The following is a 17,545-nucleotide window of genomic DNA, read 5'->3' as shown; positions in this document are numbered from 1 at the left end:
CAGATGGGCCCATAACAGCAAAGAGAAGTACCTAAAAGCTTTTTGTCAACCCAAAATGGGTTCTCTAATAGAAACATGTACATAGCTAGTACTTACCTGCACAAACCCATGATGTAAACCATGCAGCCGAGAGTCTAAACACCATTTTTCATTACCTGGCAACCATTTCTAAAGTCTTAAGACTATCAAAAAACCCTCAAAAGAATAAACAAGATCATGAAAAATGGTTTGATCAGGATTCCAAAATCATGAGGAAAAAACTTCTCATGACCCGATGACCCTGGTTTACGCGTTAGTTATTATGACGAGCTTAAACAATACAAAAACAAACTCCGAAAGAATAACAGTTCACCAAAAATCAATTAGAGACATGAGAATTGAAGAATATTTAAATACTAAAAAAAAATCTGGAAAATGTTTAATAAACTTAACAAAAAGCAGCAAGATGAACTTGCCATCCAAAATAGAGGAGTACAAAAAAGTCACTTTGAAAAACTATAGAAAACACAGCATTAACCCAGAACACACCCAAACTTACCAAAACTTGATTGATATGGAAACACACAATAAACAAATATCAAACACACCCTAATCAATAAATATCACCCTAATTAATAAATATCAAACACACCCTAATTAATAAATATCAAAAACACCCTAATCAAAAAATATCAAACACACCATAAACAAAAATATTTGCTTGCTTTGGAGATTTCCAGAAGGCCTTTGATTCTTTTTGGCATGATGGCCTATTCTGTACTACTCTACAAGATGAAACTGGTGTAGGGCCAGGGAAAAACATACAGCATAATAAAAACAATGTAATTAAACCACAAATGTGCAAGTAAAATTGGAAACAAACTAACATAATTCTTCACTCAAGAACGGGGTGTGAGACAGTGCTGCCCTCTATCACCAACCCTTTTCAACATTTATATTAAAGAATTGGCAAAAAAAAAAAAAACTCGAGCAGTCAGCAGCACCTGGCCTCTTATTAAATGACTCTGAAATCAAATTTTCTTCTTTTTGCAGACAACTTAGTTATGCTGTCTCCAACAGCAGAGGGTCTACAGCAGAACCTAAATGTCCTGTACAAGTCAGACCTGGACCCTGACTGTTACTGTAACCCACAAAAAACAAAAGTACTAACATTTCAGAAAAAAAAACAGATATCGGGGAAATAAATTCACCCTTAGTGGTCTGGTCATTAGAAACCGGTCATTTCAACTTGGCCGTAAATTGTCCACATGTATCCCATCCACACAATCACACGCACGCATACACACGCACACACACACATGCGCACACACACACGCACACACACACACACACACACACACACACACACGCGCACACACACACACACACACACACACACACACACACACACACACACACACACACACACACACACACACACACACACACACACACAAAGTCTACCTCTGTCCCTCTCTCTCCCCATCCTCTCTCGTCATCCCTCCATCTCTTTCTCTCTCTCTCTCTCCCTCTGCCTGTCTTTCCTTCTTGTGTCTGTCAGCTCACTCAGACTTTATGGAATGCTCCGCACGTTCAGCGCTAGGAGTCACCTCGCCCCGTGATTGCTGAATTAGTTTGAAATTTTCAAAGCGGTCCTATGATCCGCACAGCAGGAGGTGGGATGAAGTGGGGCTTGGAATGGTGTGTGTGTGTGTATGTGTGTGTGTGTGTGTGTGTGTGTGTGTGTGTGTGTGTGTGTGTGTGTGTGTGTGTGTGTTGGGAGGGCAAACTTCAGCTCACTGGCATGGGGATCTCACAGATCAAACAGATGGGTCGTCAACTCCTCGCCAAAGGGGCTGGGGGGTTCGGTGAGCGTCAGGTGTTTCTCACACTCCCGGTCTCTGCTAGAATCACTCACTCAGTCCTCCACCGCCACCTACCCCCCCCCCCCCCCCCCCACCCCCTCCGCCCCCTTACATTACACTCAAGTTTCATGAGACTCGGCTCAAGCAGAGGTGAACTCTCTGTGAAAATTGCGGTGAGAACTCAGCGAGGTACTTCAGCATCTCTGGGTACTAATGGGGGAGGAAACTCAATCACATGCAGAAAGAATGGACTGCAGCTCAGCGAGGCTCAACAAACCAATGTACAGTATGGCCTTCTGGGTCCTGCGTGACCATGACCATTAGTCACAGTGGCACACAGTGGTCACTCCTACACAGACATGTGAGAAACTTATTCCTTCTCAAATGAAGAGAGGTGAGGGTCCAGAGGAGCACCTCCACCCATGAAACATACAAACACAACCACAGACAACACGCGAAACAGCATCAGGTAACAACAGACAACACGCGAGACAACAGCATCAGGTAATCAACTCACTCATAATCTGTGGATCATGGATGTGCCATTTACCTAGTCAGTATTGTAACCAGGTTGAATCACCGATGCCCATGGGCAACCTCATTTGTCCTAAGCCCAGCAGTGAATTGCCTTTCACGATGCAATCTGTATAGTGCACAATGTGACTGCTGTTGTGAACCCCTTGGCTCCATATGTGTGTGTGTGTGTATATGTGTGTGTCATGCATGTGTTACTGAGTTCGTGAACTCAGCTCGTCAGCGGGACCCACCTTCTCTGATGGCTGTGAACGGGGTGCCCTCCTCCTCCTGAAGACGGATGACTTTCAGCGCCACCAGCTTCCCATTCACCCTGCCGAGGTGGGGTGTGGGGTGGGGTGGGGTGGGTTGAAGGGGGGTTGGAGCGGAGGCGGGGGCGGGGGCGGGCGTGAAATAAAAATGTTCATTTGTCAGAGCTGCATTGCATTAAAACAGTAGTCAATAAAGGGCATCATCTGGACCTGAGTCTTCTAGAGTCAATGAAATGCAATTTAGAGGCACTGGAGTGAGACTCAGCCATTTTAAGACACGGCATTAAATGCAATAACTCACACCAATCAAATGTGCTATAGAGAGCAAGAGAACGAGAGAGAGAGAGAGAGAAAGAAAGAGATAGAGAGAAAGAGAGAGAGAGAGAGAGAGAGAGAGAGAGAGAGAGAGAGAGAGAGAGAGAGAGAGAGAGAGAGAGAGCACAAACACACACATACAAAAGCAAGAAAGCTACAGGACCATGAACAATGGCCTGTGCAATATGCAATCCAATTTGTAGTGTATGAAATTAATTTTCCAGACTTTAATTTGTAAAGGCTAATGATTTACCTTTTTCTATTGGTATGCAGGGCAGAATAATGTGAAAGAGGGAAAATCATTCTGAAACAAATGCCTGAAAACAATCCCATTTAAAAGAGATTTGATAAAACAAATGGTATTTCATGCTTGGGAAGATAAACTAAGCTACCACAGCCATATGTTCATCGAGGTCCCAGTCCATCTCTGTGGTAAGATTGAGATGCAATTAAATTGTGCACGTAAGTAATAATTGACTATGGTTGCACTGAAGACTAGCTTATGGCAAAGATATATAATTCAATTATTGTGTTGAAAGGACACAGTCTAGACAGACCGATGGACAGACAGACATAGAGACACACACACACACACACACACACACACACACACACACACACACACACACACACACACACACACACAGTGATGGGGCAAAGAGAGAGCACACACTAGGATCACATTGTGACAGCAAAAAAAGAATGTGTGTGTGAGAAAGATGTATGTCTGTGTCTACAGTGTGTGTGTGTGTGTGTGTGTGTGTGTGTGTGTGTGTGTGTGTGTGTACTGTATGAGAGAGAGAGGGAAAGAAATATAACTGACTTGCTCTTTCCCTTGTACACAGTGGCATATGAGCCTTCCCCCAGTTTCTCCAGCTTCTCGTATGAGTCGGCCTTTCCAAACTTGGGGCTGGTGGGCTGTGAAATGAAAAAAAAAGGACAGGAGCAAATGTTAAGAGAAACATTAGAGAAATGTGGACCAACAACCCCGTCTGGAACTACATCCTGTCAATACAGCCACACAGACCCTGAGACTGGTTTACTTCCAGATGGTTCCGTCATGTCCTGCAGCTTCATGCTTTACCTCTGATTAAAAACACAGCAGTCTTGGTCTTCCTTAGACCAGTTTCCTTATAACATGCCTCGCCACCCAACCACATCTCTCCTATAATTATGAGAGGCATGGTCTATCAGTCTCCCAGGAGAACACTGATTGGTGGATGTTTTTGATAGAGCGGTCTCAGATCTTCATTAAGGGAGTTTCATGGCCCACAGGAGAGTGACCATCATGCACAGAGTGATGGCTTAAAGCCGTCATGGTGAAAGAATGGTCATCAATAGCTGGGGAATGCCACAGAGAAATAAAGCAAGTGAAGCAGAGTCGCAAAGCAATTACAGTCATTCCAGTTAACCCCCCCCCCCCCCATACACACACACACACACACACACACACACACACACACACACACACACACACACACACACACACACACACACACAGACATGTACCCACACACATACACACATTTGCAACCACACGCTAGACACACACACACGTGTCATAATACTCTTACAATAGTCTCATCATGATATAAGAAACAGGCAAAGAGAGAGTTTACTAAAATGAACCACTGTCATCTTTGCCAAAACAAAACACCCTGTTTCTGTTCACATGGTACGGCAACTATACAATTATCAACAAGCATCTTGGCAAAACGGCAAATGAGCAGAGCCTGGACCAGTCGCGTGGCTACCGACTGGGCGGTTCGTGTTCGCAGGCTTAGGCTGCCCAACCAATCAACACCTGATGGCAGTGCTGGCGTCAGCTCCACTGGTGGGCCTGATGGATCGCTTCCCCCGCAGACAGGAGAGGATGCCTCCAGGCTTCTCAGAGGCACCATGGGAATTCCAGTATGTAGTTACTGCAGAGAATGCCAGGTGTGCTCCCTGTAGCGACTGCTCACGGAGAGAGAGAGAGAGAGAGAGAGAGGCGCGGGGAGAGGAAAGGGAGAGGCTGGCACAGCACAGCACAGCACAGCAGCACTCCCACAGCACCTTTCTGTTTGCAATCGGCTGCCCTATACTGGCTGTAACGAATGCGATTAGTATTAGAGATAGAATGGGAGCTTGCAGTCGAACATCACAAAGCAGCTCTCTCTTTCTCTTCTCTCTCTCTCTCTCTCCCCCGGCTCTCTCTGAAGACTGCTACTGCTGCACCTCCATTAGCACAGTTGCGGGCGGAGGGGCTGTTGCAAGCGTTATGCTTCTCTCTAAGCTACTCCTGAAGCACAAACACCTGCCTGCTTTCTCCGGGCATCTGTCGCGCTACTGCTCCGGGCCGCTGGCTACATAGGGGCCTGAGTGCAGTGCGGGCCTCATGTGCCGTTACGGAGCCTGCCTACGGAGCCTCAGTCAGCCTCCTCCCCCCCCACAGTCCTGCAGTGTTTTTCACTTCTCCCCACCTGGGCTCGCGATCAGAGATAAGCAACCTGAAGGCTGCAGCGACTGGTTCACCCAGACCCACACTATGTAGGCAGGCTGAGTACTCTCTCTCTCTCTCTGTCTCTTTCTCTCTCTCTCTATCTCTCTGATGGATGATTGCATGGTAAAAAACATTAATTGTTTGCAATAGCACCAGATGCACAGCAGGCCTGGCCTTGTCCGTCCGCCTCATGACGCCTGATCAATAAGACGGAGGAGGAGTGAGAGCCGGAGAATTCCGCCAAAGCGAGTATCTGGCCAGAACATCAAATCAATACGGTGAATTTAAATGATTCTGTTCTTGTACTCCCGCAAATTTACATAATGGATGAGCAGGTTTACGAATTAATGGAAATAGCAAGTGTGTGTGTGTGTTTGTGTGGGCGCGTGCACGTGCCCGTGTGTGTGTGTGTGTGCATATGTGAATTTGTTTGTTTGAATGTAGTGTGTGATTTACACGCATCACATGGAAGTACCATGCTTCCCACTATTTCCCTGAAAGAAAAAGAAACTCCTCAAATTTAACCTTATTTGTTTTACCCACAGTCCCTGGCATCTACCTCGAATCCCTGCAATTCCATCCATAAACCATGTTTCCATCCGCCTTCCCTATATGTATTAAGACAAAAATGGACCCGAAGATTGGAGCCCTTGTGGGTATCACACGGAGCTCAAGTGCAAATGAATCTGCAAGATGTGATCGGCCACCAGAGAGCTGTTTACTTTCTCTGAGGCTGTAAATAGCTGTTTCAATCACCTAGCTCTGCCTTTGCCCAATTCAATATCACATCAGGGTCCTCTAAGAATGAATACTTCCAAATTAGCCCCACACCAACCTGGGCATCTATTCTCCACAAGGGACGTTTGGAGCTATTTCCAAGACCTTTATCGTCTGCTTTTTCTTTCCGTGACTGTGAATGACAAGTTGTTGTTTTTTAGTGGAGACACCTATATCCTGGGCAGGCAGAAGAGCCCTTTGGAAAAGCTGTGTGACATTTGCAAAGACTGGCGGTGGACGTGCAGATGTTGCCACACACACACACACTCTGGGAAAGGTTACGGCATTCTGCAGGGGTGGGGTGGGGGGGCAGCTCAGGGACGAGGGAACGAGGGAACGAGGGAATGGAGCTGGGCAGAGGAAAGGGGCTCCAACAGATTCCAGACAGTCCCAGTGGAGTAGCATACTGCTCAGGCCTTAACGGTAGTCTCTCTCCCCCCTCTCTCTCTCTCTTTCTCAACCCTCTATCTCTCTCTCCCTCACATGCACACACACACACACACACACACACACACACACACACACACACACACACACACACACACACACACACACACACACACACACATCTGCTTGAGGATAGTTTATGTTGTGGTGTGTTTCAGTGGTGATTGAACACTGTTTTTGGTTTTAAAGCCATAGCCTATATCTTGTCTGGTCATCTTGCGGTGCGTAACAACCGGGCCAAACACTAGGGAGAGGTTTTGCTAAACACCATCTCTCCCTGGAGATGGGAGAGGAAGTGAAATCCTATCTGAGGGACAGTTCCGAGAGAATGTTGGACTCTCACAGTGTTATCACACAGGGGTCCCAAGCATAAAGCCACACACAAGCAACATTGCTCTCTTTATTTCGTATCCATGATCTGTCCTTATTTCGTTAGTGCCTGATGAGTTCTGGGATTCATTAGGTTATGCATCTTAGGTAGCAAGATAGGAAAAGATTAGCAAGATAAAAAAAACATAAACATAAAAAGGTAACATAAAACATGCCTGATCATAATCTAATCAAATCTATACTATGATATGAAGAGTTCAGATGCAATACCCTCTAAACGCCACCTCTGTCAAAAATGAGATAAGATTGTGAGTGAATGCTCTCAACACATAGTATGGACAGTGGACACATATATGTTAATCAAATAATTTTGCTTCAAAACCCGCTAAATACCACTCTAGGAGCCTGATAAAAAAAAAGAAAAGTAGTCAGACGGATTTAGAGGGTTTTGCATCTGAACTTTTCATATGTTTAGAGGGCTATAATGATTATATGAAATACTGTGATATTGCATGCATTCAGCATCTGAATGACTTATACCGATAGATAGTGTTTCTAAGAATATCCTCAAATCTAAGAGCAGATTGGGATGGTTAAGAAGGTTTAGTGCATCTGGAGTTGACTTATCTTTTTTCTCTGAAGAGAGAGTTAAGGAAAAATATAATAAGAGAAGGTTTCTGCATTCCATTATGGGGGGGTCCATTATGTTCACTGTGCAGATCTCAGGCTGTGCAAATCGCAAGACACCCAAAAGAGGCACCACAGACATAATATAAAATAATAATAAGAAATAAATACACCACGTCATTCATTATGAGCTCCCCTGGAGAAGACCACATTTAATATGGTGAGTGAAAAACACCAACAAAGAAAGACAAAGAGAGAGGTACAAGCTGACGTACTAAGGTATTAGCCACTGTTATTCGTGCCTGAAAACATGGCATTAATGTACAAACAGACCACATATGAATGAAAGGGCATTTTGCCAGCCACGGGAGAGCTGTCAGGCGAACTGTGCTCTTCTGTCTCACTTTCATGCTTGCTAAATAATGTTGGAGGGCAGTGACAAACACTGTTTACCTGATGAAGTGAATGCTTAGTAAATTCAACATAATATGGCAAGGGACGGTGTTTGCCTTCTGCGGAGGGACTAAGGTGCTAAGGGGGCTTAGGGGGCAGCCTTGGCCTACTGGTTAGCGCTCCGGACTTGTAACCGGAGGGTTGCCGGTTCAAACCCCGACCAGTAGGAACGGCTGAAGTGCCCTTGAGCAAGGCACCTAACCCCTCACTGGTCCCCGAGCGCCGCTGTAGCAGGCAGCTCACTGCATTGGGATTAGATTAGTGCGTGCTTCACCTCACTGTGTGTTCACTGTGTGCCGAGTGTGTTTCACTAATTCACGGATTGGGATAAATGCAGAGACCAAAAGAGTATACTTATACTTAATTACACTTCCTCTGTACATCTCTGTACATCTACCCAAGAGACACTTTTCTGAATATAGCACCATCTCATTCTCCATCTACACCTTTCTGAATATAACACAATCTCCATCAGTGATGAATGGACACAATATCTCATTTCACAGAAATGGTTGGGTCAACCCCCCACCCCATCTACCCCAAGCACACACTCCATGATTTTATAAGCACCGTATCCTGAGGTCAATTTTCATCTGAAATGCGGAACCATGAAATGATCACGTCCACGTGGTCCCTGATCTAATCCCTGAAAGCGCCAGACCAAAGGGATCCCTCCACAGCAACCTGAGCCAGGCAGTAATCACACACACACCGGTAACACGCTCCCCATCACAGCAAACACATGCAGGGTGACCCAAAGCCCTGCTGTGAAGGTGTGTGTGTGTGTGTGTGTGTGTGTGTGTACCCCTGTGTGTTTGCTGGCTGTTTCTATATATGTTTATGTCAGCTTTGACACAGCGTGAGTCAAGTCATTATTCGTGCATCATTCTCTCACTTACATACATAAGCCTGCACACACACACACACACACACACACACACACACACACACACACACACACCTTTACTCCACTATGAGCAGGAGTAGGATCTGGCTACCTGAGGAGAGATGGAGTTCTGAAGAGATGGGCTAGTAAATTATCTGCTGTCTCCCACTGAGGGGCGCCTGGCTGGGGGTGAGGGCTCTCTGTGCTACCCCCCACCCCTGGAACCCACTTCGATGTCCCCGCCACTCTTAAGAGCATCACTCATCTCTCACTCATGCATTTTTCATCACTGTGAATCAGCAAGCAAGTATGCTCTGCATCTATTTCTCCTCTGTTGTTGCTTCCCTTCTCTCTCTCTCTCTCCCCCCCCCCCCCCCCCCCGCTGACACACACCACTCTCTCATTCTCTCCATTCCGCTCTCTGGTGACCACACACACGCTCGCTCCGGAAAAAGCCTGAGTGTGCCCTAAAACACAAACACTCTGGGGGTAGGCTGCTACGGAATCCTGCAATAAAAAAAAACAATTCATTCAGGGTTTCTGTGCAACGGCGCTGAGAATCAATTCAATTTGGTCCAATTTGCATCACCTGGCTCGATTTAACATTTCTGTGCCATTCAGCAAATAGCAGCTTTAAATCCAGTGTTTTTTTTTACATAGATGCACCTCCACAACGCAGCCCTTGTCACGGACAGAAGACGACCCAAGAGCGCAAGTTCAAATTCAGAGTCTTTTTATTGAAGGGTTCAGGGGGGAAGAGGAGTGAGAGAAACGTGAGGTCTTGGAGGTTCCGGTTCCAGGGGTGCTAGGAGTGCCAGGGGTTCTCGGGGCTCAGGGGAACCCACACACAACAGCAAGGTGAACAGCAGGCAGTAGTACAGACCAGGGCTAGGCACTAAACGTGGTGAGAGACAGAAGGCAGAATCGAGTTACCGGGGGGGCTGAAGATCGGAGAGTAATCGAGAAGATCCGGAAGGCAGGTCGGGATAACCGGGGCAGTAGAACAGGGAGGCAGTCAAGAAAGGATCCGAATCACAGGTAGGAGTCAGAGAGTAGACAGGCAGGCAGGTTACTGGTCCAGGTTTGAAGACGATCTGACAGGGCTTGGCTGAAAAACAGGGCTTTATATACTGGGAGAGGTTAGTGGAGAAATGCAGTGCAGCTGGCAGAGTAATTAGAGCTGAGCAGGGCGGAGCCAGGTGGAGCTCGTTAGGCAGAGTAGAGAGAGAGTGAGCAGAGTGGCAGAGAGTTGAATCAATTAAGGGTTGTTGCCAGGGAGAGAGAATGCTCATGACAGGACCCCCCCCCTAAGGGACGGCCCCAGAAGTCCCAAGAACAACATCATGCCGGGAGGGTGGAGGGGAGCAGGCGGCGGGTCAGAACTCCTCCGAGCGGTCCGAGTGAGCATCCCCATCCTCAGAAGGAGCTGGAGGGTCACGGTCGGGAGACAGGACAGGTACTGAGACAGGATCAGGGTCAGGCACAGGACAGGAAGCCGGGCGGGCAGGACGGCTAGGGACCCCTCTGGGACGGCCCCTACGGATTGCAGGCTGATCAGGATGTAGTCGGTGGAAGTCAGTGATGAGGGTCCGGTCCACTATCCTCCTGGCCGGGATCCAGGTCCTCTCCTCCGGACCATATCCCTCCCAGTCAACGAGGTACTGGAGACCCCTACCCCGTCGCCTAGAGCGGAGCAGCCGCCGGACGGTGAAGACAGGACCGCCATCTAAGAGGCGCGGAGGAGGCGGCGGCGGAGCCGCAGGGACCAGGGGACTTTCATGGACCGGCTTGACCTTGGAGACGTGGAAGGTGGGATGGACCCGCATGGAAGTGGGCAACTGAAGCCGAACCGCCGTTGGACTGATGACTTTCTGCACAGGAAAAGGACCAATGAAGCGAGGGGCCAGCTTTCGTGATTCAACCCGCAGCGGCAGATCCCGGGCAGACAGCCAGACCTTCTGACCAACCCGGTAAGTAGGTGCTGGGGCCCTCCGTCGGTTGGCACCGACGGCGTAGCTGGTTCCTGACTTCAGGAGCATAGTGCGAGCCTGGGCCCAAGTGCGGCGGCAGCGGCGGGCATACGCAAGAGCAGACGGACAGGTGGCATCCGCTTCCTGGCTGGCAAACAGTGGGGGTTGATACCCGTAGACACACTGAAAGGGGGAGAGCCCGGTGGCGGAACTGGTGAGTGAATTATGGGCATATTCCACCCAGAGCAGGTGTTGAGCCCAGGCCCGGGGATCTTGGGAGGCCACGCACCTCAGTGCCTTCTCCAGCTCCTGGTTCATGCGTTCAGTTTGGCCATTTGACTGCGGGTGGAATCCAGATGATAGGCTGGCGGTGGCCCCAAGGAGATGACAGAACTCCTTCCAAAAGGTTGCTGAGAATTGCGGCCCCCGGTCTGACACTATATCCTGGGGTAGGCCATGGATACGAAACACATATTCCAGGACCACCTGGGCGGTCTCCTTAGCAGAGGGTAGTTTAGGAAGAGGCACGAAGTGAGTCATCTTACTAAAGCGGTCAACAATGGTAAGGATGACTGTGTGTCCGTCAGAGGGCGGAAGACCCGTAACAAAGTCCAGTGAAACGTGGGACCAGGGCCGCTTGGGTACGAGTAGGGGTTGCAGCAACCCAGCAGGAGGCTGGTTGGGGGTCTTGTTTCGGTTACAAGTGGGACAAGCTCGGATGAATTCTTGGACATCCCGTCTCATCCGCCGCCACCAGAACCGCTGGCGGACCAGATGAAGGGTGCGAGTGATGCCGGGATGACAGGCCAGACGGGATTCGTGCCCCCACTGGATCACAGGTGACCTGAGATTTGCTGGAACAAACAGACGGTTGGGGGCGCTGGTGCTTGGGCCTGGCTGGTTCCGAAGAGCCTCCATGACCTGCTTCTCGATCTCCCAGGTGAGGGCCGCTACGACAAAGTGGCTGGGAAGAATGGGAGCTGGCATGGCGGTGATCTCGTCCTTCTGAAACATCCGGGAAAGGGCATCAGGTTTGATGTTGCGAGATCCCGGGCGGTAGGAGAGCGTGAAATTGAAGCGGGTAAAGAACAGAGACCACCGCTGTTGACGGGAGTTCAGCCTCCTGGCTGTTTGGATATACTCCAGGTTTTTGTGGTCTGTCCACACTACGAATGGTTCCTTTGACCCCTCTAACCAGTGCCGCCATTCTTCAAGGGCGAGCTTGACGGCCAGCAGCTCGCGGTTCCCAATGTCGTAGTTGCATTCGGCTGGGGTTAGCCGACGGGAGTAGAAGGCACAGGGGTGCATCTTGCCATCCTCGGCTGCTCTCTGAGAAAGCACTGCACCCACTCCCACGTCCGAAGCATCTACCTCCACCACAAACTGCCTTGCTGCATCTGGCATCTGGAGGATGGGAGCGGAAGTGAAACGTGTCTTGAGGCTATGGAAGGCCTTATCAGCAGCTGCTGTCCATTGGTACGGCTGTTTAGTGCTGGTTAGCGCCGTGAGTGGTGCAGCCACTGTGCTATAGTTTCGGATGAACCTCCTATAGAAGTTCGCAAAGCCCAGGAACTGTTGCAACTTTTTCCGAGACTCAGGGACTGGCCAGGACGTGACAGCCGACACCTTCGTGAGATCCATCTGAATGCTGCCCTCGTTGATCACATACCCCAGGAATGAAACGGTCTTGGCATGGAACTCGCACTTCTCTGCCTTCACGAAAAGAGAGTTCTCCAGCAGGCGGCGCAGGACCAACTGGACATGGTGCGTGTGTTCTGACAGAGTCTTTGAGAATATTAAAATATCGTCAAGGTACACAAAAACGAATGTATTTAACATGTCCCTGAGGATATCATTCACTAGGGCTTGAAAAACTGCTGGGGCATTGGTGAGGCCAAATGGCATGACGAGGTATTCATAGTGGCCGGTTGGTGTGTTGAACGCAGTCTTCCACTCGTCTCCCTCTCTCACCCGCACCAGATGGTAGGCATTGCGAAGGTCCAGCTTCGTGAATACGGTGGCTCCCTGCAGCAGTTCGAAGGCAGACGAAAGTAAGGGCAGTGGGTAGCGATTCTTAACCGTGATGTCGTTCAGACCCCGGTAATCTATGCATGGACGAAGAGAACCGTCCTTCTTACCGACGAAGAAGAATCCCGCTCCTGCGGGGGAAGAAGACGGTCTGATTATCCCGGCGGCAAGAGAGTCATTAATGTAGTCTTCCATGGCCTTTCTTTCCGGGGCTGACAGTGAATACAGACGACCCTTGGGAGGTGCTGTGCCAGGCAGGAGATCAATCGCGCAGTCATAGGGTCTGTGTGGGGGTAGAGATGTCGCCTTGGATTTGTTGAACACCTCTTTCAGGCTGTGGTAACAGGTCGGAACATTGGATATGTCGGGGGTAGCGCTAGATATTTCCCGATGAACGGGCAGGGTGGCCCCCCTTAAACAGGTCTGGTGACAACTCCTTCCCCACGAACGGACTGTTCCTGTCTCCCAGTCGATGTGGGGGTTGTGCTGACGGAGCCACGGGTATCCGAGAATGAGTGGTTGGCCAGGTGAGTGTAGGAGGTGAAACTGGATGGACTCTTGGTGGTTTCCTGACAGCAGAATTGTCACAGGGGCTGAGATGTGAGTGACCGTGCCCAGATGATGTCCATCCAGGGCTCGTACAGGAATGGGTTGTGCCAGTTGATGATGGTTCACGTCCAGTCGCCGTGCAAGCTCAGGGTCCATGATGTTTGCTTCGGCTCCAGAATCCACAAGGGCGGCCAACGTATGAGTCGTGTCGGAAAGCTGAAGGCGGAGATGAAGCAGGGGTTTTCGAATGGAGGGAGACTGAAGACTTGTTGAGCTCACCCGGATCTCCCCTACACCTGGTGAGCTGCGGCTTTTGCCGGACAGGTGGCGACCATGGTGATTTTCACCACCACAGTAGAGGCAAAGGTTGGAGGTTAGACGGCGCCGACGCTCCTCGGGAGTCAGAGAGGCACGGCCAATCTCCATGGCCTCAGGCTGATTGAGTTGGCCTTGGGACTTGACAGGCAGGGGCTGGACAGAGGAGGTATCGACCCGAGTGCGGATGGCAGGTTGACTGAGACGCCCCTTCTCCCTCCTCCGGGTCTGTATACGGCGGTCAATGCGGACGGCAAGGTCAATGGCGGCATCAAGCGTTGAGGGCGGGTCATGAGAAACAAGCTCGTCTTTGATATAGTCCGCCAAGCTGTGGAGGAAGGCTTGCACCAGTGCCTCTGAGTTAAACGAGCTTTGACTGGCCAGGGTACGAAAGTCAATGGAGAAGTCTGCCACTGTCCGATTGCCCTGACGGATGGTGAGCAGAGCTTGTGACGCTTCGGCTGTTGGCGAGCCTAGATCAAAGACCTTTAACATCTCCTCCTCAAAGGCACTGAAGGAGGCACAGGCTGGGGTTTGCCGGTCAAATTCCGCCGTTCCCCACAACCGAGCTCGGCCGGTGAGATGGGTGATGACATAGCCCACCTTGGCTCCCTCCGTTGAGAAGGTCCTGGGCTGTAGTGCGAACTGGATTCGGCAGCTGCTCAAGAATGGTCTTACTTGCTTTTGGTTTCCATCGAAACGTTCCGGGTTCCCAATCTCTGGTTCAGGAGTGTGGGGATCTGGTGGCAGCACTGCCGGTGGTACAGGAACAGAAGAACCAGGGGTGGGTGCAGGTGGAGTAGCCGGGTTTGAGAGTAGTTGCAGGGCTTGGGCTAGCAGTTGTTGCTGCAGTTGGAACTGTTGCTGCTGCTGTTGAAGCTGTTGCTGTTGCTGCTGGAGAAGGGAAGCGATGTCGCCAGCCATCCGATTGATGTCTCCCTCAGTGCGTTCCAGTCGCTGTAGGGCAGTCATCTCGGGCTCTTCCTCCATAGTGGTCAGGGAGTGCGCTGGGTCCATGATGGTCAGATCGTTCTGTCACGGACAGAAGACGACCCAAGAGCGCAAGTTCAAATTCAGAGTCTTTTTATTGAAGGGTTCAGGGGGGAAGAGGAGTGAGAGAAACGTGAGGTCTTGGAGGTTCCGGTTCCAGGGGTGCTAGGAGTGCCAGGGGTTCTCGGGGCTCAGGGGAACCCACACACAACAGCAAGGTGAACAGCAGGCAGTAGTACAGACCAGGGCTAGGCACTAAACGTGGTGAGAGACAGAAGGCAGAATCGAGTTACCGGGGGGGCTGAAGATCGGAGAGTAATCGAGAAGATCCGGAAGGCAGGTCGGGATAACCGGGGCAGTAGAACAGGGAGGCAGTCAAGAAAGGATCCGAATCACAGGTAGGAGTCAGAGAGTAGACAGGCAGGCAGGTTACTGGTCCAGGTTTGAAGACGATCTGACAGGGCTTGGCTGAAAAACAGGGCTTTATATACTGGGAGAGGTTAGTGGAGAAATGCAGTGCAGCTGGCAGAGTAATTAGAGCTGAGCAGGGCGGAGCCAGGTGGAGCTCGTTAGGCAGAGTAGAGAGAGAGTGAGCAGAGTGGCAGAGAGTTGAATCAATTAAGGGTTGTTGCCAGGGAGAGAGAATGCTCATGACAGCCCTATAATTCCATGACCACTGTGGGAAATCGATTTAAGTGAGCTGTGCTTAAAATTCAGGATATCGGGTTCACCAAAATTGTACATTTTTGCCTTGGGCTGCATGGGTATGTCTTAGCTTCTACAGTTCAGCTCAGACAACTTGGAGATGAAAAACCTTTTCTTCCCTCTACCCTTGCTCTCACTAGAGAGCATTAGCCAGGGGCGTGTAGTCAGACTCTCTGCTGCCGGAATGAGAAAGTGATCCTGACTTGTAAGGCAACATGAGGCACAGATGAGGTTTCAGCCGGTTACCTGACAGATACAGACCCAGAACTCGCACTCGGGCTCCTCGCTGTTACATGATACAATGCCCCCGCTAGTGCGCTCATGCTAACGCACTTTCAGATAGCTGCTCGCAATGGCTTTGATCCATTTGTAGATGCAGTCCTGATCTAGGCTAGATCTAGATTTTTGATATGGTCCTTAACGCCCACTGATCTCATGGGTATTAGCTGCTGACTGGGCTTGTGCAGTTTCTTTCTGTTAGCTATATTTAACCAACATGTACATTTTGTTCTGTGATGTCAGCAACACTGACAACATCTTTTCAGATACAAAAACACATTAATCAAGGCAGAAATTAAGTGTTACTGGTATATGTAGCCTACTACTTCTACCAGTGTACGAGTGGCTATTTAGCTCCTCAAGAGTAGCTTCACTCAAGATAAGTTATCCATGACATAATTTCATTGACAACATTTCAGAAGACGTACTCCAGGCCTTTTTAAAGACTCTTCTAAAAATTGTCATTAACATTTACAGCCTGCAGTACCTTAAGTATATGATTTCACTCACACATTATTGGATGAAAATGAAACAACCTTTCTTATTTTTTAATTAAATTATGCTAGTTAGGCTGTCAGTTCAAGTGGAAACTGTATCACACTGCACCCATTATCCCTGAAAGAGCTCAATAACATCATATTTACATTAATGATAATATCTTTTCCAATGAATTTCATGACTTTTCCAGACCTGGTAAAAGGGATTCATGACTTTTCCATTTCCGTGGGAACCATATGAAACATGCAATCTCCACTCCTTCTGAAGCCTTTCATTAATTACATACTCACACATAAAGCACCCTCATTCAACATGTACTCATACGAAAGTGGACTCACTCAACAATTAACACCACAGTCAAGTGTCCCTCTGCAGAACTATAACTACCTCAACTGGGGGTGTACTATGTTCCCCAGGTCCTATGTTCCCCGGGTCCTATGTTCCCCACTTTGTATGGGACCGGGGGACATAGGACCCTTTTTTAAAACCCTAACCATAACCCTAACCCTAACCCCGAGCGGGGAACATAGGACCCGGGGAACATAGGGATGACCCCCCTCAACTTCCACCTTTGAGTGCTTCAGTCCAATAGCACCCCAAATAGTAGAGCGGCTACAAGGCCAATTTGGCAAGAATCGTGCAAATTATGATACAAGCATGAAACTTTGTAGGTATGTGCTTATGACCAATACAATCAAATCTACCTGATTGGCCACTTGAAATGGCGGCCATTTTCCAAGATGGCAACCAAAAAAGACTCCAGAAATTGATTTATTGCATAGAATTGACCTAGCAAATTATGATACAAGCATGAAATTCGACATGTATGTGCTTAAGACAAATACAATCAAATCTACCTGATTGGCCACTTGAAATGGCGGCCATTTTCCAAGATGGCCACCAAAAAAGACTCCAGAAATGTATTTATTGCATAGAATTGACCTAGCAAATTATGATACAAGCACGAAACTCAACATATATGTGCTCAAGAGCAATACAATGAAATCTACCTGATTGGCCACTTGAAATGGTGGCCATTTTCCAAGAGACCAAAAAAGACCCTAGAAATTGATTTATTGCACAGAATTGTCAAAGCAAATTATGATGGACACATGAAATTTGGCATGGATGTGATCAAGACCAATACAATCAAATCCACTTGATTTGCTACTTGAAATGCTGGCCATTTTCCAAGATGGCGTCCAAAAAGACCCGAGAAATTTGCAAATTTCAATAAATAAATAATAGTTCACTCTCCTTAAATA

At 48.7% G+C, this 17,545-nt stretch overlaps 1 protein-coding gene across 3 annotated transcripts in view; it reads right to left on the bottom strand.

The window, feature by feature from the left end:
* The window catches only part of cdk14 (cyclin-dependent kinase 14), a 173,830-nt gene that overhangs the window by 105,326 nt on the left and 50,959 nt on the right, over positions 1–17,545 (bottom strand). For all 3 annotated transcript variants that reach the window (XM_042106533.1, XM_042106535.1, XM_042106534.1), the window contains 2 exons: positions 3,768–3,862; positions 2,612–2,691 (listed from right to left, as the gene is read on the bottom strand). In XM_042106533.1, the coding sequence (XP_041962467.1) occupies positions 2,612–2,691; positions 3,768–3,862 (175 nt within the window). The remainder of the gene's footprint in view (positions 1–2,611; positions 2,692–3,767; positions 3,863–17,545) is intronic.

Source organism: Alosa sapidissima, chromosome 10 (genome assembly GCF_018492685.1).
Source record: "Alosa sapidissima isolate fAloSap1 chromosome 10, fAloSap1.pri, whole genome shotgun sequence".
NCBI classification, from domain to species: domain Eukaryota; kingdom Metazoa; phylum Chordata; class Actinopteri; order Clupeiformes; family Clupeidae; genus Alosa; species Alosa sapidissima.
This window is presented reverse-complemented; position numbering and strand designations above follow the sequence as displayed.